The 22,568-nt window shown below is 43.7% G+C and overlaps 1 protein-coding gene across 5 annotated transcripts in view; it reads left to right on the plus strand.

The window, feature by feature from the left end:
* LOC126491936 (protocadherin alpha-C2) overlaps positions 1-21,705 on the plus strand; it is a 196,204-nt gene extending 174,499 nt beyond the window's left edge. For all 5 annotated transcript variants that reach the window (XM_050127941.1, XM_050127940.1, XM_050127942.1 and 2 more), the window contains one exon: positions 19,000-21,705. In XM_050127941.1, the coding sequence (XP_049983898.1) occupies positions 19,000-19,304 (305 nt within the window). In that variant the 3' untranslated portion in view covers positions 19,305-21,705. The remainder of the gene's footprint in view (positions 1-18,999) is intronic.
* The last annotated feature ends 863 nt before the right edge of the window (positions 21,706-22,568 follow it).

The following is a 22,568-nucleotide window of genomic DNA, read 5'->3' on the forward strand; positions in this document are numbered from 1 at the left end:
TGTGTGCAAGGCAAGTGTTCTGCCAACTGAACATATTAGCAACCCTCTTCTTAGGAAAACAAAATGAAGCAAACAACAAACCCCAACAACCCGGAACCACAGAAACAGCTCTAGGGAGATTTTCCTAGTGAATGAGCAGGAGGGTGTGTGTGTGTGTGTGTGTGTGTGTGTGTGTGTGTGTGTGTGTATGTATGTATGTGTAGGTGCATGTGGAGGTCAGAGGACAACCTCAGGTGTCATTCCTCAGCTGCTTTCCACCTTTATTTAGAGACAAGGTCTCTCACTGGCCAGCAAGCTCTAAGGATCAATCTGTCTCTGCCTCTTCCGTGAGGATTATAAGCACACAACACCATGCTTGACTCTTTTTCACTTGACTTATTTTAATAAACATCAGTCTGGGGATCAAACTCATGGCTTTGTACATGTAAGACAAGCAGTTTACCAACTGAGTGATCCCCCCAGTCCTTACGCTACTTTAAGAGAGACGTGCATTATATTCCCGTGCTTCCGAGAGGAAACGGGGGCTGATGTGAAGTCAGTGATGTCCTTACATCGCATAGCTGATCAAGGTGTTGAGCTCACTTTCATAATCTCAGTCGAGTGAAATGCCTACACACGCCAATGCTTAAGAAAAATTTGTTGAGGGGGCTGGAGAGATGGCTCAGAGGTTAAGAGCACTGCCTACTCTTCCAAAGGTCCTGAGTTCAATTCCCGGCAACCACATGGTGGCTCACAACCATCTGTAATGAGGTCTGGTGCCCTCTTCTGGCCTGCAGACATATACACAGACAGACTAATGTATACATAATAAATAAATAAATAAACATTTAAAAAAAAAGAAAAATTTGTTGAATTCATTAATGAACACAGTGTCCCAGACATATTCCAACCCACATCTTCCTGCCGTCAAATCCTATTCACTTACCATGTTTCTGTCACATTGTCCCCATGGCAGGTGGAAAGCATAGTTTGATGGCTTCATTGTCTGAGCTTTAGACCAGTCAGTGGCCTGTACTGGTTTCATGTGGCTGCTATCTCAAGTTAGCATAAAATTTGTGGCTTCAGGCATCACAGATTATTACAGTTTTGGAAGTCAGAGTCCCAAATGCGGCTAAATCATGGTGTGTTCCAGACACTCAAAGCAGGACATGCTTCCCTCCAATCGCCAATAATTCGTTTCGTCTTTCCATCTGAGGACCCCTCCCCCACACATAATGTCCGTATTCGCACAACCATTTAGGTATTCTCTAAGAAATATACAATTCCTTTGTCATGTTTCCAGTATCTTTATGTATCTTCCCTGGCAGAGTAATAATAGCCTTTCTATTACCGGCCTGTCTAAAGTAGTTGAGGACCTTTCTATCCTATCTCTCAAAATTCTTCCAGTGTCTACCCATTGCCCAATTACAAAGCCCTTTTTACATTTTTAGTTACTTGTAACAGCATCATTCTGCCTAGGGGTACAAATTATCCCTCTATATCCAAAAACCACCATAGCAAATGAACACAAAATAGGTAGTTTACAACAATGTAACTTGATTATCAAATAGTTTTGAAGATCATAAACCCAAAAGTAAGCTTCACTGGCTAAACTAATGAAGTTGGAAGGGCTACATTTCTTTTAGAGGCTCTCTAGAAGGACTCCTGAAAGCTGGGCATGGAGGCACATAGCTGTAATTCTACCACTGTAATGCTAACCACTGGGAGGCTCAGGAGGGAAGAGTGGAGTTCTAGGCCTGTGGCGGGGGGCATAGTATGGCTCTGTCTCAAAAGTCATTAGAAGAATAAATAAGAGGACCCGTGTTTTTAGAGCTTTGAGACTGTCTGAATTTCTAAGCTTTTGGGCCCTTGTTTCAGCGTCTGCAAACCTTTCTCTTTAATTTCTAAGGACATTCTAAATGCACTGAGCTTGCCTTGCTAATCCACTGTAATCTATCTCAAGATCTTTAATCATATATGATGCAATATAATATATTCACAGGTCCTGGACATTAGGCTATGGAGCTCTTTGGGACATGGGCACAGCGTTTTCCCTACCATGGGGTCTTTGTGTTCAGGCAGTGGCATCTGTGTGTGTGTGTGTGCATGTGTGTGTTGATAGTTTAATAAAGGTGAAAGTAAATTAAGGTACATATTAGGAACATAAAGTGGGTATAGTAATTACAGACTAGACTTTAAATCCTTTTTGAAAGCTGCTAATTGCACTTGAGACCAATTAATCATCTTTCCTCTCCAAATCTTAACTAATTAAAAACAGATATGAGGTTGGTGTGATGGCTAATCAGGTAAAGTGCCCATCTTGCAAGCCTGACAACCCAAGTTCGATTCCTGGAACCCACCTGAAAGTGGAAGGAGAGAACCAGCTCCGCAGAGTTGTCCTTTGATTTCCATATGCTCACTATGAAATGGGCGCTACCCCCACATCATATACACAATAGTAAATAAATATATGCAATTTTGAAAACAGATGCAAGGAACTGAATGGTCAAAGTTAGTATGATTATTGCTGACAAAGCTAGTCTGAAGACTATCATCAGGGCCTCCTTTTTCCAAAACAAAAGGGATGAAAATAAAAAAGTTATCTGTCTTCCCTGGTGGGAAGAGAGAGCTATCCTGGTTGGTGGATTACTCGGCACAGGTTGGGAGACTAGGAAAGAATTTAGGTGAGGTATGTTGTGACTAGGTAGCAATCGCTGATACGTGGCACAATCTATTTAAAATCAGGCTCTCCATGCCCCTCCTCCCCAAATGGGAGAAACAGTTATGTCCTAGGAACAGTAAACAAAGGAGTAGCAGTCAGGGTCTTTTCCTCCCCTGTTCTTTCCCAAGCACATCACCCAAAGGATAAGAGAGTTCACCTGGTGGAAACTCCCCTCCCTGTGGACATGGAAAGGGAGTCGTTCCCACTACACTTTCATGTTAAGGCCTAAGTCTGACTGCTGTGTTCCTGCATTAACCTTGTTCTAAGGACTGGGGAGAGGCAGGAGAAGACATACCCCAAATCATCTGAAAGCTTGTCTGGAAGACTAATCACGGGGCTTGGTAGCTGCTGAAAAAGGTCACTGTCCACAAAGAGATGCCAGGAAGCAGTCAGTGCATGTGGCTGTCTTCCCTGCTTTTACCATCTGTGCCTAGGAGGGAGGAATTAAATGTACAATGAGGATTTACTTGAAGAATGGAAGAGTAAGAATTAAGAGCCCGATTCGTGTGTGTGTGTGTGTGTGTGTGTGTGTGTTTGTGTGTGTTTGTGTATGTGTGTGCACTGGGGGCTTGTGGAGTAGGAAGTGCTTTTGCGAGTATTCATGATCTTTCTGGGTTTTCCTCAAAGGTATTTCCTACGTTAGAGACAGAAGTGGGGTAATTTGGGCCTAATGCTCTGGGTTCATATGTGCCCCAAAGTTTGATTCTTAGGTGTACTTTGCATAAGAGCCTGGGTTAACACCAGCTTCCTTCTGAGATGTAACAGGCAAGGCACCTCCAGAGTCTCTCTTCACTCCCCCTCATCCCATCCTCCCACTGCTGATGGTGCTAAGGCCTTGGGGCCCAGGAGAGAGCCTCCTCAGGGGCAGCATCCCGTTAGCTCTGTAGTCCAGTGCTGTCCCTGAGGTCTGCTGTCCTGGGACTGCTTCAGTCAGTGGCCAGTGTCACTTCGATTTGCTTCTGTTAGGCTAAGAATAAGTTGATTCCACGTAATTGCCTCAGGGAAATTTCTTTCAGGAGGATGGTCTTTTTGGTGTGTTATCTGAATCTGGGGTTGTAGAGGTGTACATTAGCTTCTGTGATCTTTCTCACGCAGGGTCACAACCTTGCCTCCAGAATAATAGCCTCTAAGTGGCTGTGATTTGAAAGGCACTAGGAAGATCTTCACACAAACCAGGGCCCAGGCAGGTTCTTACCATTCCCTGGCTGGCTACCAGCATCAGCTCTTCTTCTTGAAACCCTCATTTCTCTCTCTCTCTCCATCTTCCATTGCCCCCATAAAGAAAAAGTGAAATACCGCCCTCTTGCTAGAGCTACTTCCCTTGGCTTGGTTTCAATATTAAGTTTGGTTGGGACCTTCTACAGAACCCATCAGCCATCGAGTAAGCCCTTATATATCAGAGCAAGTTCTAATTCAGTTGATAGGATTAAACAGTTCTGTCCTTGTAATTAGTAGTGGGGAGCAGAAATGTAAAAAATAAGACAGAAGTACGATAGTGACGTGGTACAGCCCTGTGGGGCCTGGGGGTGGGCAATGCGGAGTGTGTGTGTGGGATGCTGGACTCTCAGAACGCCTGACTCTGCTGGACTCAGTGAGCTCACCCATATTCTCTGAGAGGACCCCCAAATTATTAACAAACCCTTCTTCTACAGCCATGAATGATGGGTGTGTGGAGGCCTGGAGGAGGGCACTGGGAGTCTGGAGACTCTGTCTGATATTATTTGGCGTTTAATATGATATGTAGCAGAATGGAAAGTTTGATGCAGAAAGGAAGAAAATTCCAGGCAAAGGAAACAATACATGGAAAAAAAATAACAAGAAGTAAATAATCTTGGTGACTAGGAGGCCTGCACTTGGTGGGTGGGTTAGGAAAGCGAATGGGGAATGATTTCAGAAAGGCAAACTCCAGCCAGTTTTTACAGGCCTTAAATACTCTGATTTAAACAAAAACAAAGCAAAACAAAAAACGTGGTAGTTTTACTTTCTGGCAGTAGAGCCCTGGGGGTTTGTTTTTAGGAAATGCTTTAAAGCTCCTTCAGCTCTTCCAAATCTTCAAATACCAGCCTGTGAGGTGTGAGGCAGAGATAATAAACTAAGAAGAAAAGCCTTTGGCCTCTCTCAAACTGTACTGGCTGGTTTTGTGTGTCAACTTGACACAAGCTAGAGTCCCCAGAGAGGAAGGATCCTCCGCTGAGGAAATGCCTCAGATCCAGCTGTCAGGTTTTCTCAGTGATCAGTGGGGGAGGACCTAGCCCATGGTGGGTGGTGCTGCCCCTGGGCTGGTGGTCCTGGTTTCTTTAAGGAAGCAGGTTGAGCAAACCATGGGGAGCAAGCCATTAATCAGTACCCTCCCTGGCTTCTGCTTTAACTCTTGCCTCCAGGTTCTTTCCCTGTTTGAGTTCCTGTCCTGACTTCCTTCAGTAATGAACAGCAGTGTGGAAGTACAAACCAAATAAACCCTTTCTTCCCCAGCTTGCCTTTTGGTCATGGTGTTTGGTTGCAGCCATAGAAACAAACCCCAAGACACAAACCAAGTTTAGGAACTATAAGATGGGGAAGTAAAGGGGAGGCAAGAGCAACATTACCCACCCACCCCCATACTCCCATGCTAATACATAGAGCTGGATTAAGAATGTTCTCAATCAATTTAGGGGGAACCTGGTAGATAGTGTCGATAGTGAAGGCAGGTGTGTTTAAAGCTGACTTTAAATGACCACAGTTTACTGAAATAACACTTCACAGTGCCAAAATTTTTGTACCACCAAATTGTGCAGCAATGTGTGAAACGGGGGAGATTGGATAATGCATGAATATTGCTCTGGATGGTTTGTGTCAAGCATGGGGAAAAAATGCTACCAGAGTTCTTCACTAAATTTAAAAACTCTTAAATTAGCACAATGCCTGGCACACAAAGTAGACTTGAAATATTTTTTGCCACGTCAAATGGCTGCCGTTGAAGCATGTAGGTCAAGGTGGCGGCGGTGGTGAAAGTCTTCCATGCTCCTGTCATCTTGCTGCTGAGGTGTTCTGACAGATTCTCCATTTTATGTCCTCAGTGCAGAGCTATCACTACCCGTCTAGAAATGGTTGCTTGAGGCTGAGAAGTGACACAGCCACACAGAGCCTGGGATCGCTGCCAGATTCCAAGAAGCACAGATTGGGATGTGAGGGGGGAGGGGAGAGGAGAAAAGTTTGAAAGCGCAACCAAAGGCAGAGGCTGCTTTATTGGTGGGGGAGGGTGTGTGTGTGTGCACTTTGGGATGGGGGGGGCAGGGAGTGAGAACACTGCAGGAAGGGATTGTCGTGGGTCTGAAGGAGGATGCTAGCTGTGGGATCTAGGTCCAGGCTAGGATGGTTTCACCATTGGGTCCCAAAGAAGACAAATAGTTGACTGTGGTGTTTATTAGCATGCCAAAAAGCGCTTTTGGCCTCTAGGCTCACTCAGTGCCTGTGGCACCTCCCAGAAATCCCCACCCCATGCCCGCCCCCCCACGCTAGCCTCTCCAGCCCAGGCCCTTCACTTCTCTTTCCACAAATTCTTATTAAATAAACCTGCCGGTTTGGCCATGTGCACTCTTGGGTGGTTTTGGCCTCTTTGCCCTTTTGGCTCTCTTTTCCTTCTCTTCCTCTCTCATTTTCTCCCATCTCTCTTCTCATGGCTCAGTTCACTCTGGACCCTTCCAGATGCCTCTAGCTGTTCTCTCCCTCATATCGCCAATAAAATTCTTCTCCTCATCCATACCTAGAAGCGAGCATGTCCTCATTTTCATGTAACCACTATCTTGAGACTCTTAATTTCTTATTACCCTCCTCTCCCCCATTTTCATGAGGCACTGTGAGGTATGAAGTGGGTCCTCGCTATCTACAATAATGACATAGTGTCTTGAGTTTTGAGCTGTGCTGAACTTGTGTTTGTTTCAATCTTTTTCTCTGTATTTAGTTATGAAACAAAAATTATGAAAATCAAATCTCTACTGAATTGAAACAATGAGTATTACCTCGTTCTCTACCAGGCCCATAACAAGTGCCATCAGAAGCATAGTGGTTATCTCTCAGAATGCCCATAAAAGTTTTAAATACAAAATATAGTTATATTATTCATGTGTAGTAACCAGTATCATGCTATTTGCATAAAAATGTCATTCTCTCAACGATTTCCCTTCAGTTAGGCAGCCATTATTAGCAATTTTGTGTACATCCTCCAAATAAGCAAGCTAGAACAGGAAGTCTGGGGGCCCCTCCCACATGCACAAGCACTCCTTCCTGTGAGTACTCAGATCCACGGCGGTAAATCAGTTACTGTTGGCGAAACTAGACTGGCTAATCCTTATCACCCACAGTCAGTAGTTCATATTAGAGTTTAAACCTTTAAAACCTTATCTCGTTCTATAATGTATACAGTTTTCATAAATCAGAGTGGGATTTGCTTTGCATAGCTGTGTATAACTAGGCATATGTATACTTTTTAACTTTCTTTTTATTCTTTGCGTCTTTCACATTCTGCATCTCAACCCTATTCATTTCCCTGTCCCTTTTTATCCACCCTCTGCCCTTACAAACTTTCCCCCCAAATAAAATAAAATTTAAGAGCAGGAAAAAAAAAGCCAGAAGAAAAAAAATCTCATGGAAGCTGTAGGAAGACACAGTGAGTCACACAGTAACCCCTTTGTCCACGTATCTTTACTTGCAAGTGTTCGTTGCAAAGAGTCCCTATTCTGGTATAGGCCCCTGGTTTCTGTTTCATTATCTACACTGGGCCCTCACTGGGACTCTTCTTGGTTATCCTGTTGCTGCCCTGTGTTGTGGAGATCCTGCAGCTTTAGGTCTATGGTATTGGCTCCTTCACATGCTTTAGTAGATCACAGATGGGGGGGGGGAGATGCTGGGGTGGGTCAACTCATAACCCTGGCTCTGGGCCTGGATAGTGGCATGGTTGTTCAGTCCACCAGCTGTTCCCTGTCCTCACCACCAGGGCACCAGGGCTTGCTCTCCAGTATTGCCCTGGCTAGTTCACCTCTTGAAGGGATGAGCAAGGGGTGGGACCAGTGCTCTGATTTCATACCCTCAGGGTGGGCTCTCCCACACCAGCGTCAGCCCAATGCCTGCCATATAATGACTATTTTGTTGTAAATAAATAAATTTAGTGACGTTGAGTAATACAGCTCCTGAGGAGAAGGTATTTTATGCATTTCACAGATAGAAACCAATGTTAGCGAAATAGTATACAAGAAAAGAGAAGAAAGCAGACACTGGAGATGTTTGAATCCAGGGCTTTTGATACATAATATAGGGTTAGCTTTCTACCATGTCTAACCAGGTGGCCTCTTCCAGAGCACCAAGAACCCTTCCCTCTCTCTCTCTCAACCTCTTCTGTGCTGTAGTTTCACTGTGGGTGGCACTGAGGACACCTGGGAAGGGTGGACCCGCTGAGAAGTCCCTAGATTTCCTGGAAGTACTGCCCACAGAAATAAGTTTAATAGCGGTTCTGTGGTCCTAAAGGAATTGTATGTACAAAGATAACTATTCTTTATTTCAGAGTCTCCTCATGCCAGGCATTATTCTCTGTAATTTAAGAGCCTCGACTCTTTTTAGTGCCTCCAACCCCCTTAGGTGGATACAGTTAGGGAACAGCATTGTTAGGTGGCTATGTTTTGCATATGAAAAGATAGGGGCCGAGAGGCCAAGTGAAAGTGCAGGGTTTCACAGCGGGTAAGCAGTGGAGTGGAGGTGGCGTTCAAATCTGTGACTCCTGCAGAACCTGAATTCTAAGCATCCTGTTTAATTCAGGTGTCATCGATGCCACAGAGGAATGGGGAGTGGGATTTTTGAGAAGACTGTAAAGGGAAATTCCTTTATCTAGAGGACCTAAGCAACCAAGAAACAAACCAGAAAACAGGCAGCCTGAGCCCTGGCTGTGTTGTGGGGGACACAGAAAGAAGTTTGCTTTGTGTTTTCAAGCTACAAGGTAGGAGTGAGACCAGTCATTCCAATGTTCGAATCTGGGCTTGCAGCACATGGTGCCTTTATACTCTTAACCTAGAAATGGCAGAGTTATTTTGGGCACAAAGCGAGAGCTGTGGCTTTAAAAATATGCCAACTGTATTTCTCTCTTCCGCTCCAAGATTACTGAAAATTAGCCCAGCTGTGGCCCGAGGCACCAGACAGTCACAGAATCTTCTCCCAGATCGGCTCATCCCAACCAAGGAGGGTGAGACACCAGGAGTGGCGGTTCTGGTGACCCCCGGGGATCATCCTTCCACTTGCCCAGTTTGATTTTCAGTCAGAGGTGAACCCCCCACCCCCCATCTACCCTCCAGAGCAAAAGCTAGGCCAGCGAATCTAGAGCGAGTCTACCCCTCTCCACCCCCAACCCCCAGGCTTTCCAAGGTGCCTGTGTTCAGAGAGGAGTAACCGTTGTCTTACTGACTGAGCCAAGAGCCTATGAGAGAATAATTCTTCAGCTTCATTATCAAATCCCTGTGTGATTCCGAGCAAATCAACTTGCTGTAATTTAAGCCTTCAGATTTTTCTGTGAAAAATAAAAATTATTTAAATCCAAATTCAAATAAAGTTAATTAATTATAATAACTTTAAATTAGCCAAATAAATATACATATGCGAAATATGCAAATAAACTGCCTGGCTCAAGATAAGCATTCAACAGTCCTTTAATAAATGAGTGACTCCTCCGTTACTAGGAAGAAAGCTAAGGAGGTTACTTTGTGCCAGGCAGGTGCTCCTTAAGAAGAATTACATTTAATCTAGTAACAACTGCTATTACCTGTTTTATACACGAAAGCTGGGGCCTAAAGATATTAAATGCTATGTGGAACATTGTGATTTACACGGTGTAGCTAGTTTTAAGCCTTGGTATCCTGGTAACAAAGTTTCAAGCCTTGTAGCGCTGAGCGAATATATGCTGACTTTTGTTCGATTTTATGGGAATTTTTTTCTGTGCCCGGTGTAGAATCCAGAAGCAGCAAGGAAATGAAAAGCGTGGTTGGTTGGGCCCCACGTAGTTGTAGCCTTTTCTGTTGACTTTCTGATCCAGGGCAGGATTCGGATTTCAGACCCCGGTTTCTTGTTTTGTGAACTGAGGTTTAGGTTTGTGCAATTGATCAGCGGCTGAGGGGCGGTGCTTCTCCATTCAGACTACAAACCCAAGGAAAGGTGGGAAGAAGCAAGGTGGGCGGGACAAGGGGGATGATTTACTTCTGTAGACTGTTTTATTTTGTTTTGTTTTTTAGCAGTTTGGTTGTGGATTTTCTGTTTTGTTTTTCCCTTTAGCCAGAACGAACATGTATATAATTCTAAACTCTTGCTAAATTCCGATAAAAAAAAAAAAAAAAAGAAAAAGAAGACAGGGGCTAGGGGCCCTTGCTCAAAACTAGAAAACACAAAGGAAATCGGAGCCCCTAGAGAGAATACAGTGGCACGGGCGGCAGAAGCAGCAAAGGGGAGGCCGAGTGGCAGTGAGCACGCAGCAAACCTCTGGAGGTGCACATGCAAACCCAGAGCCTTTGGTGACCAGACTCTTCCTTCAGCAAGATCAGCAGTAGCAGCAGCAGCAGCAGCCCACCCCTGAGCAGCAACAGTCCGGGGAAGCTAGCTAGCTGGCTGGCTGGGCCGGAAGCGCCTGTAATCATTTAATAGCCTTTGCTGGGTGCACTGACGGATCAGAGTGGGCGGTAGGCAGGCTCCAAAGTGCTGTCTGGCAAGATAGTCCTCGGCTTTAATCACAATGATGGGTTTTCTGGAAGCTCTTTATTAACCTCAGCACTGAATCCCAGAGATGGTAACAAAGGGATGAATGGGGAGGGAAGGGGGGCGGGCCTGAAACCTGGAGGCTGAGCTGTGATTTTCCTGACTCCTCGCTCTCCCATTCGCGCCCCTCCCCCACCTCCGTTCCTTTCTGCAGATTCTAGCTCGCAGGCCTCATCCTGCCTCTCTTCCTCTCCCAGATGGCTACAAAACAGATAGCCGAAACAACTCCTGTACTAGTATCATATCTTAGGTTTCCAAAGGACCTTGATACACAGTTCAAGATGCGCTCCAGCAATCTACCTGGATCCTAGTTCCAGGCGGCACCGGTTAGTAGAAAATTGGTCCTTAGGCCCCTCATCTACAAAACAGACACACATGTTAGCAGTTTCTGTTTCTTAGCGTTCTCTTTGCCTTTTATTTCTTGCGGCTCGGAATGGGGCATTAGGGAACCGTTTACAGGCCTAGCATTTACCGAACCATCTTCAGAACCTCCCCTGGCGTTTGATTCCGTAGGCATTCCTAGTCCCTGAAGCACATCCCGAACCCATGCAGCCAGGCATAGTTTAGCCAGAAAGAGGAAAAATAGGAATTTTGCTCAAAGACCCCTGGGTAGTGCCCAAGTGGCTTATAGGATTACATGAAGTTGCCAGCTAGCTGCTTTCAGAAAGCAGAATTGGAAGTGAAAAGTGAAGGTTTATACTTTCGGAAAATGCACGCTGTTCTAATTTTTTTTTTTTAGAAGAAACTGGCCAACACAAAAAGAAAAAAACAAAAGCATTTTTTTTTTCATAATTGTGATCCAACTTTATTAAAACTTCTAAATCTTGAGTTGTCATCTGAATATCTGGAAGGGCTCTTCCTAAGGACCCAAACTCTTGTGGGCTTGTTTTTTCCTATAACCTCTTCCTAGGATCTAAGAAGCTCACTTATTTGCATTTGTGGGGTGCACCTGATCCTGGGGATTGAACTCAGGGCCTTCTGCATTTTAGGCAAGAAATCTATCACTCATCTTTATTCCCAGACTTTTCACTAATTAAAAACTGTGGACAGGGTTTCACTACATGGCCTAGGCTGACTTTGAACTTGTAATAATTTTGCTTCAGCCTCCAGGACCAGCTCTTCGATCTTGATTGTGTCTCAGTCCCTGGGAGTAATGGGAGGGGCCTGTGGGAGCTCTAGGGAGGAGAGGAGGCATCTCTTGAAGAAGAGAGATTTCCTCTGTGGACCATTCGCTAGGAATGGCTTGCTGCTGGAGCTTGTCGCATCGTCCCTTACCATCTTCTTCAAACGGAATTAGATCCATGGATCTGCTCAAAAGGCAGAGCATTTAACAGGCAAAACTAGCCGTCTTCAGATCTCTTAGTCAAAGAACAATTCTGAGTAGGAGGTCAGGAAATGCTGTCTCCTCCGATCCCTAAGCTGTGCTTTCACTTCAGCGAGTCACAAGGCAGATGCAGCTAGAGCCCTCAGAGGTGTTTTGCAGAGACCAGAATAGGTTAAGCAGCAGTGTCTAGGGAGTCCTGGAGAAAGCACAGCTCCTCCTGCTCCACGGAAGCTGAACATATGGGGGATGTACCTGGATGGCTCTCTCACCGCCTCTTCAGAGTTTAGCCCGAGTCAGGTAAAACCAAGGCTGCAAGCGAAAGCCAAGGAAGCTCCCTGACCTTTAAAAGGTCAGTTAGCTGCTGGCAGGTGGGCCTGCTGTAAGGCTTCCCTAGGCCAGTGCATGAGGTCCCCTGTGTTCTTTTACTCCACAGAACGAAGGCATCTCTGAGCTCTGCATCTCTGGATAACTGCAAGAGGACCCTCATGTAGGGTCCAGACTATGGTCAGAAATTTTTCTGTTCTGAGCTTTAGTAAGGGCAACTAAGGCGCTGGCTGGGTGGTGCTGAAAGCTAATTTCACCAATTCTGGACACCAAATTCTAAGGTTTTTTTTAATGATTTATTTATCTTTATTTTATGTGCATTGGTGTGAAGGTGTCAGATCCTCTGGCTTTTTCAGACAACTTTGAGCTGCCATGTGGGTGCTGGGAATTGAACCCGGGTCCTCTGGAAGAGCAGTCAGTGCTCTTAACCGCTGAGCCATTTCTCCACCCCCAAATCCCAAGTTTTTAAACACTTTTAAAACATTCCTTTGGGCTTAGGCTATAGCCCAGTGGCAGAATGTTTGCTTAGCATGTACAAGGTCCTAGGTTCAATCCCCAGTTGTTCTGTTCTTTTTTTTTTAAATTAACATAATTTTTATTGATTCCTCAGGAAATTCCTGTCATGTGCCCCAATCCTGCTCCTTTCCCAGCCCTTCCATATCTGCCCTCACCTTCATAATGTCCCCCCAAAAGAAAATTAAAAAATATATGAATTAAAAACAAAACGAAATCAAGTCCACCTTGCTCCTCCTCTGTCTTTCCTTCCTCTCCAACAGCTCTTCATTCGTCTTGATGGCATTGGGAGCTGCCTTTGTCCTTTGTCCGTTCAGCTTTACTTGCAAATGTTCACTGAAATAAATTTGTTGGTCAGGTTCAAGGCCTCTGGCTTCTGGAACATCACCAGTACTGGGCCCTCACTGAAACTCCTCTGGGATATCCTGCTGTTGTCCCAGTCATGGAGATCCTGTGGCCATGGTACTGCAGGACCAGCCCCTTCACACCCTTCCTCAGGTCATAGGTGGGGTAGATGTCGGAGTGGGCCAACTCAAAGCTCTGGATATGGGTCTGGGTGGTAGCTGATTTGGTCAGTCCGGGCTGCTGGGACCAACCCCTCCCTGCCCACCAGCTGAGGGGCAGAGCCGGCTCTTCTACTGGCCCATGCCATCAGACCAGCTCTCCTAAGCCCTGGTTTTTGTTGTTGTTGTTGTTGTTTTGTTGTTCTTGTTGTTTAAAAGCACTACAATTGTCCAACTAAAATAAATGAAAAAATGATTATCAAATTAATAAAGCAGATCATGTGATTCATTTGTAGAGCACTTGTTAAGCATATGAAGGAAGGGCCTTGGATTCTAAACAAAAATGGACACCTTCCCTGCTCCCCCTTTCTTTATTCTAAGTCTTTCAGAGTTGGAAACTGTTTCTGAAAGCTTAACAGCTGGATTCTGACTGAATTAAGCCGAGGACTGGATTATTTTATAGGAAAGGAATTAGTTTTAGCCTCAGAGGGGCAACAATGTCTCTTGCCCTGCCTCTGGAGTACTGTAGCATTAACTCTGCCAGGGGAGTTGAGCTATGAGAAAAGGGGCTTAAGAGAGAAGGAAATTTCCTATCCCTGTCTTTCCTGCTTGCTGTAATCTCACTCCTTATCTGCTCCCCCTGCCCCAAGCCCTGTGTGTGTGTGTGTATATATATATAGTTACCCGTATGTGGTACCATTTATGGAGCTTCCATTGTGCTGAGCATCAGGATTGCCACTTTGTATGCATTACCTCACTTCCTTCTTGTACTTCAAAAGCATCATCAATATAGAGTTGTTTGGTCTACCAGAATGGGTACCACTTCTGCTTTTCACAACAACCCTTTCATTCATTCACTTAACAAATATTTATATACATGAGTGGGCTGGGAATTATACTAGGCATTGGTTATACTGGTGAATGTATCTTTGCCTATATACCTTGCCTTTGAAAATCTTGCAGAATTAGATTCAACTAGGTGAAGAAGACACTACCTACTAGGTGCTTGGCCAGAATGATTATAGAATACTTCTTTGTAGTTGGAATTTTCTTGAGCTCCCAAATAAAGCCACAGAGACTTGTTAGTAATTATGAATGCTTGGCCTTAGGTTAGGCTTGTCTCATTAGCTCTTTTAACTTAATTTAACCTGTTTCTATTCATCTATGTTTTGCCTTAGGCCTGTTTACCTTTGTTTTATTCTGTGTGTCCTTCTTTGCTGCTTCTTCCCTGTCTGGCTGACTGGCCCTTGGTGTCTCCCTGCCATCATTTTTTCTTTCTTCCTGAGACTAAATTCCTTCTTCTACTTACTGTTCCTGCCCAGAAGTCTTGCATATCTGTCCTCCCTTGCTATTGACTGTTCAGCTTTTTATTTTTATCAATCCAGGTGCCTTAGGCACGTAAGGTAAAACAGCAATATATCTTTATATAGTTAAACAAATGCAACACATCTTTACATAAACCAATACTCTACATCATAAACAAATGCAACACATCTTTGCACAGTTTAACAGATATTCAACAACATTACCCCCCCCCTTTGTCAAAATAAAAAGAAAGGCTTTAGCTTTAACATATATACAGAAAGAAGAATTATCAAGTAAGAATTACTTTTACAATATCCAGTCTATTTGCATTTGGCAAATTCAGAGAAAATACTCCATTATCTATCCTATCTTGGTTAGTCCAAAGTTGTGCACCTAATTTGCTTTCTATCCTAACTTGTATTACCAACCCAAATATATCTTTTTAGACCTCAAAACATTTTCTTAGATTAAACAATTTAAGCTTTCATGTTTTCCAACCTTATAAACTTTACATCTCTTATATAAGTTTCTTTTCTGAATTTGGTAAAAAGGAAAACTGTAACTATCTCATCTTCAACTCCATCAGAGACCCAAGAAGGATATACTATTACCTGAGTAAACAGGAAGTGCAGAGCAAACAACTTCCAAAACTATAGAAACGACAGAAGCAGCTGACTGCCTGAACAGCCACCCAAGGTTCCTTTGCAACACTGGAGCATCCATCTTCAGGCTATATGCCTATACTTCCTGACAGACTTTTCTGTGAAACAGGTCTTTTGAAGGACTGTCCCACTTTACCTGGCAAAGTTGAGCAGTCTATTTTGTGTCCTGCGTGTCCAGTTTGTACAGTATACTGTCAGCAGTTGAGGCAAGGACAGTTTCTTGTCCAAATGACTAGCTTTGCCACATTGGAAGTGATCTCCATATGGAGTTTCTTTGGTGCCCATCATCCTTTTATGAAGCAAATTGGTGCTTCCAGGAGCAGATGTGTCTCACTGTCATGAAAAATCTTAGGTTATTAAACATCTTAAATGCCATATTATATAGGTCTCTGATGCATTTGAAAATCGCCTATTTATCTAAAATATGTCTCTTTAGCCTTCAAAACATACCTACTATGACTATAAGTCCTTGAGAGCCAAGCCTTAAGTACACAGCACTGACTGGCTGAGAGCTGTGTTTAACTGAGAGTTGCATTTGACCTCCCCAGCTCTAGGAAGTTGGTGCCTGCACTATGGCAGGTGTTTTTACTTAGCTTTCTGTTTCAACTTAGCTTACCAGCTGCTCAAAGTGCTTAGCTGCACAGCAGTGCCTCTTTAGGAGCCGTATTTGCTTTTGTTTTATTTTCAGCTTTCTTAGGCCCTATGTGGAAATTCAGGCCCCATGTTGGGTGCCACTTCTCTGAAGAGATAACATTTAAATACAGACTAGAAGAATGGGGACACAATAAGAATGGAGGGAGGGGCTAGAGATATGGAGATAGTTAAGAAGAGCAACTGCCTTTCCTGAGGACCAGTGTTCTAGAAGACTGGATTCCCAGCATCCACATGGCAGCTCATTCATAGTCATCTGTAATTCTAGTTCCAATGGATCCAACGACCTCTTTTGGCCTCCTCAGGCACCATGCACACACATGATATACAGATGTCCATGGAGGCAAAATACCCATATACATAAAAAAATAATTTATAAGAAAAGAATGGAAGGGAGATCATTAGAGATGCTCTGGCTTCATTTCTAAAGTAACCATTACACGTTATGGTGTGCCTTCCGGCTAGAATCTTGGAGAAGTTTTGCACTGAAAAACCCTTATTTTCTCAAGGCTTACTGCAAATCTTACACCTTCAGAATCTACCTAAAGTTCTCAAGAGCTTGAGGCAAAACAACCCCAGGGATTTTTTTAAGAACTGAGAGTACATCTGTGAGTCTGGAATAGAGTGGTGTGGGGAAGATTTATAGAGGATGGAGAATAAGAACATCACATTAGAGGCTATACATGGTTCTTATATACAATAGTAAAAGAATTTCTCTTTTTCCTCTCAAGATGATAGAAAGATTTTGGATAATTTTAAGTGGGAGAATGATCTCATCTGATTTCTATTTTAAATAATTTTACTTCCATTTTTAAAACTGGAGGACTTTAAAGAATAAGGATAACTCAGCTACTGTGTGGGCAACCAGAGAGAGGCCAAGAGGAAGCAGTGAAGCAATGGGAGAAGCGATCGCTCTGGTTTGTGTGAGAGAGTCTGATGTTCTGAAAAGAATGAACATGGGGAGAACACAGAGTCAGATACACGTAAGAGGCAGAAATAGTCTTGCCAGTGTTGTAAACAGAGAGTAGACAATAAAGGAAAACAAAGGATAGTGCTGTACTTCCTGACTTGAACAACATGGTCAATGAGAGCTCTCATGAACTGGGACTGGAAAGATTTAGACAGAACTGGAAGGAAGGAATCCAAAGTTTGATTTCAGACTTCCTCAGTTTGTCGCTTCTGTGAAATTTGCTATTAGAGGCATCAGAGAGGCATTTGAATATAGGAGATTATAGCACAGAGGGATAGGAACCTTGCATACAAATCAGTATCTCATTAGTTTATTTACTTATATGTTTATATTTTATTTTTGAGATGGTTCAAGGCTGTCCTTGAACTTGTTATGTAGTCCAGGCTGTCTTTGAACTTCTCCAGCCTTCTGCTCCAGCCTCCTGAGTGCTGGCATTATCAGCATGTGCCACCATGTTCAACTTTATTATCACATTTAGATGGTCATTTATGCCCTCAAACAGGGCTGAGACCCTGAAAGGAGTATGTGGGGATAATAAAGAGAGTCACAGGCCAAATCCATCACACACATGGGTGAGGAGGACGGCATAAAGGAAGCTGGGCAAAGGCAAAAAGAAAGGGCAGGAGAACACCGACTGCCTTGGCCTGGCGATACCTCTGCAAAATATAGAAGGCAAGAGAAAAAAAAATCTCTGACTCCTCTTTTGCTTTTCTAAAAGTGAAACATAGATTAGCAAAAGCAAACAAAAGATGTTCATTCACACACACACACACACTAGGGAGAACAAATTATAGACGACAGCTAACTTTGCACTAGGCCTGGACTTGAGTCTACAGTATCTGAAAAGTTTCTGCACCCCATAAACCTGTCTGTGGAGGCAACAATCCAAGCTAGAGCAAACCTGTACCAACCAGTTGCCAACTGCCATTTAAGCTGCTGTCCTTGGGGACTAAAAAGTTCATTCCTTTGTCTTATCACTTGTCTGAAAATTCGCTGCTCTTCATGGAATCCTATGCAATCCCATTGAAAGCCACCTCTTTAGGAACTGTCCATTCCCGTGGTATTTCTGTGTGTATATGAAATGCCTACACTGTCAAGCTGCTTCCTTTAAGGTTAGAGAACTTGGTGCAGGCATCGCGCAGAATGGCAGTACTCAGGGACACCTAAGCAACTGTAGGAAGCAAGGCATGGAAATACCAGATGTGAGTGGGAAAGAAAGCCTTGGGTGCAAGTGAACACAAGCAAGCTGTCTGGCTGAACTTTCTATCAGTCTACCAAAAAGCACAGCCGGATGCATAAACCCTCTTGTGCCGTCAAAAGGTTCCAGTGTCATGGCTCCTGGGGTCACTTTTTCAGGTAGACCATCGCTCTCATTCTCCAGCTATGGCTTCCCCTCTAAAGTTGCTATGGCATCTTATGGAGTATCTTCCAACTTGAGTGACTCTTGGAGAAGTTTTGCAGAGGAGCCCTGTGGATACAGCAAACGTCACCTCACCTCTAGAGCCCCATATAACCTCCACTAAAATGGATAATTTTATCCTTGGTAGTTCTACAATACTTTGCATATACCTTTGTATAAACAGACTGTGACCACTCTGGAGAAGGAGGCTTAGTTTGGAAATGCAATCGACTTGGAATGCTTTATCCATACAAATCGATTCAACATGCAGCGGGAGTCTATCCTCTTCTATTATGGAGTGACGATCTCTGTACCCCACTGCTTCCCATCTCATCTCCCTTCTATCCATAGAATTAAGAAGGATAATTAGTTCAAAGAGTTCATCTGTAGTTTGACATGAATTAAGGGTGAAAATAAACTGGGCGGTGGTGGCGCAAGCCTCTGATCCCAGCACTCAGGAAGCAGAGGCAGGTGGTTCTCTGTGAGTCAGAGGACAGCCTGGTCTACGGAGTTAGTTCTAGGACAGCCAGGGTTCCACAGAGAAACCCTGTCCTAAAAACAAAGCAAACAAAAAAAGAGTAAAAATGAATGACAATAATCCATACGCTGAAAGTAGCTTTTCTGCTCTAAGCCTGTACAGTTCCTGCCTTGTTCCCAGGAAAGCTACCACAGCTGTCTTATTTAGGAGATTCTTCACAACGAGTCAAAACCATGCCATTTAGAGAACTAGATGTGTGGGCTTTGTGGTAAAAAGATCTGCCCTGCTGATTGTTTCCAGACACCGGCTTCCCCCTCAGACTTGAGAGCAGTTTGTCTCACCTGTGTGTGTCCTAAGGGAAGGCATCCATTCGCTGTTTTTGACTTGTGATGTTTTGTCTTTCAGAACCCGAGGCAGGAGAGGTGTCCCCTCCAGTGGGTGCTGGTGTCAACAGCAACAGCTGGACCTTTAAATACGGACCAGGCAACCCAAAACAGTCCGGTCCCGGTGAGTTGCCAGACAAATTCATTATCCCAGGATCTCCTGCAATCATCTCCATCCGGCAGGAGCCTGCTAACAACCACATTGACAAAAGCGACTTTATAACCTTCGGCAAAAAGGAGGAGACCAAGAAGAAGAAGAAAAAGAAGAAGGGTAAAAAGCAGGAGAAAAAAGAGAAAGGGGACAGCACCGACAACAGTGGCCAGTGAGGCCACCAAACGGAAACAAGCCACTTAGCCAGTTTTTGTAATGATGGCAAATCTCTCCCACGTAGCAATTCCCTGCTCCTTTCTCCTATGACATGAGCCCTCTTAGAGACCTCAGAAATCTGCAGAAAGTTCCCTGTGTCTGTCTTGATCGCATTGAACAGGTTTTGTCTTAAAAGCTTCCCCAAGTCTGGTGTTAACTCTCTCTCTCTCTCTCCCCGCTCTGGCTTGTTTTCAGAACCTAAAAAGCAGACCCAAGTTTCCTTTCTCCTGCGCCGCAAAGGAGAGGCTTCCCAGCCCCGCCAGTGAGAGTTGGACTCTCTGCCCTGTGCTTCAGGCATCTTGATGGCATTTGCAGGGCAGGCTGAAAGGTATTCAGGTTGAGCAGCCTGGGTGTTTGTGGTCACTGGGTGTGTGTGTAGCTACCTTGAGTGTTCAAGAGCCTGATACTGGCTGGGGTGGTCCAGATTAGACTCGTTAACACAAGAAGGGCTGGGAAACAAAGATACAGAAGCAGCGGGAGTCTTCGGTCTGGAGGGGGAAATGTGAAGTTAAAAGGGACCAGACTTTCTCAGTTTCTCAACACAAGGTGTGGTGGGCATCTTCTAGCTGAAAAAACCACCCCACTGACAAAGCTTTGGGAGCCCCTCAAGTCTGTTGGCTGTCGTATCTCTGTACTCCAAACCTGCTTTGCTTATGCACACAAGCCAGCAGCTCAAGTGTTGAACGGAGGGCCAGCCAGGGCAACAGAAGCAGATCTGATGTGTTTCCTGTACACGTCCTTGTGCTCACGCTATTAACAATTCTTTTGCACACAATGTTTATGAAAAGGACACATCCTTTTCCAACAACACATATGCAAAAGCAAAAGAAGAACCCCAACACCTCACTTTATGCTGTTTGTTGATTCATAGATTTATTAAAAAAAGAGAAAGTCTATAGCTATAAATCTTTAAAGAAGTATGATGAATACAATTTCCCACAACTCCCCTCAAAAGAGAATCCAGTCTACAGCCATTGAAAATGATCATTGCTGCTACAGAAGTGCTTTAAGAGAATTGCCTGGAACATCTGTATTATACCGGCCACCTGCCAATCACAGCTTTACTCTTTCAGGTCACTCTGGGGCTGCCTCTTGCATGTAGTAATTCCTAAATAAAAGGATCTTTCTCTCTCTCTCTTTTCTAAGAAAAATGATGTGCACTTTGATTACACAACCTTCTCTAACCCACTATCTCAAGGCCCAGAAACTGAAGAAAAATATCGTTTTTCTCATACAGTGAGCAGACTTTTCATTCCTCTGATCCTGTGATTGTCTCGGTGTGCTAGCCTACACCTTCGCCTTGTTTAGTTTTCCTTTTCTATAACACTCTGAATTGCTAATCTTACTAACACCTATGATGTTACCTGAATCGATCTCCCATATGTATGCTGTATGCTATTATAAGACTCCTGAGATATACTTACTCTGTGCTTGTGTATGTGAATGTTAATGCAACTATTACCTAGAGTGAACTTTAAGCTTTATTGTTGAATGTAAGCCCATTATATTTCCTTTTGTACACCTGTGGAACAGTGAAATAGTGTTTTTTTTAAACCATTGTTAATCAGCTTTTTCTGTATGAAAGACACAGTAAAATTTCTTTCTTAAATCAATATGCTGGTGATTCAAGGAATTTTATTTATGGTCAGCCAAGGGCTGTCTCTTGCCAAGATTTCTGCTGGCAAGAGAATGGATAAAGCTTTTTTTTTTTCTAGTAACAATTCTGGAATAAATGCCGAAGAAAGTACCTGAGGGTATGCAAGCACAAAATTGTACCAATCTGACCTCTTTGAATTTGCAGATTGCTTTGAAATGCTATCCGGAATATCAGCTCATAGAAAGTAATAAAATTTACTGTTACCATAAAGAAGACATTTTTAAGTTTGTTGTGCACAACTTAGAAGTTTAATTATATTTATCTATTTAAAGTTACTATAAAAAAGTAGGAGTCTGTTTTAAAAGGTATAAAATCTAAAAAAAAAAAAACTGTCTTGTCTCCTTTTAGCTTCATTCTCCCATATTTTGAAGGGTGTGTAACTTCAGCTCTGCAGGATTGCATGGGGTAAAACTTGTGGACAACACGTGTGAACCATTGCTACATTGTAGGTTGTGATCATTTTGCCCCACTGAAGCCCATGTAACTGACCTTACGTGCCTTTTGAACTAGGAGAATCGGGCTAATTTAATAATGATGATAACTATAATGTATATGTACAGCACTTTTAAATTTATGAAGTGCTTTCCAATTCGTGTTAGTTACTAGTTATTACAGCTGTAAGGATAAAACACGTCATGTGGATTCATTTTTAATTGGTGCTATTGGTATTTCTTCTGTTATTGCTAATAAATGGACATGGTGGTGTGAGAGCAATGGTGGTCATTTCTAAGTATAAGAGGAGGAGAAAGTGGGACACAGCTGATCCTTAGCTGTTAGTGCGGAGGAGCATCTGGCTGTCACCCTGGTTTTTATGTTTATCACTGGGGCAAACAAGGATGGAATCGAAAACCACTCACAGCCCACTTTACTATGTTAATCTGATGAGAACTTCAGCAAATCAGTTTTTATCACTAGAGGCCCCTATCCCAGCATCTCATTTGCTTGTTTAGCTTTGTATCTCACTCTGATTAGGAAGCCAAGTAATGAGGCTCACAGGCTCTGTCTCTGTCTCTGTCTCTCTGTCTCTCTGTCTCTCTGTCTCTCTGTCTCTCTGTCTCTCTCTCTCTCTCTGTCTCTCTCTCTCTCTCTCTCACACACACACACACACACACACACACACACACACACACACACATGCCCTGCCCCACAAATGAACTTTTGTTGGCTGTAGGGTACCCTCCTGGGCAGGTTCTGCCCATGCAGGTATGTTCCATAACAGGTAGATGATGTTATTCTTTTGAAGTTAAATTTTGACAAGCTTTAGAGGTGGTATTTCTCAGTACGGAGGAGTTTTACCTCCGGAGGATATCAGTTTATATCAGGAGTCATCTTTGTCTTTGGTACTTGGAGGTGAGGCTGCAGCGGCTTTTAGTGGGCAGAAACTAAGGACACTGCTCAGCACCCTACAATACACAGGAGAGGCCCCCACAAGAAACGAGATCTCTAGCCCAGAGTGGGGAACCTTGAGAAAGGGAGTGACCAGGTAACTTGCTTAGCTCACTTTTAAAGCGGAAAGGAAATACTGTTAATACCCCCTCCAAGGTTTCCCCAAGGACTGCAGTTGCTG

Source organism: Alexandromys fortis, unplaced genomic scaffold, assembly GCF_014885135.2.
Source record: "Alexandromys fortis isolate MF-2015 unplaced genomic scaffold, M_Fortis_MF-2015_v1.1 scaffold_283, whole genome shotgun sequence".
NCBI classification, from domain to species: Eukaryota; Metazoa; Chordata; class Mammalia; order Rodentia; family Cricetidae; genus Alexandromys; species Alexandromys fortis.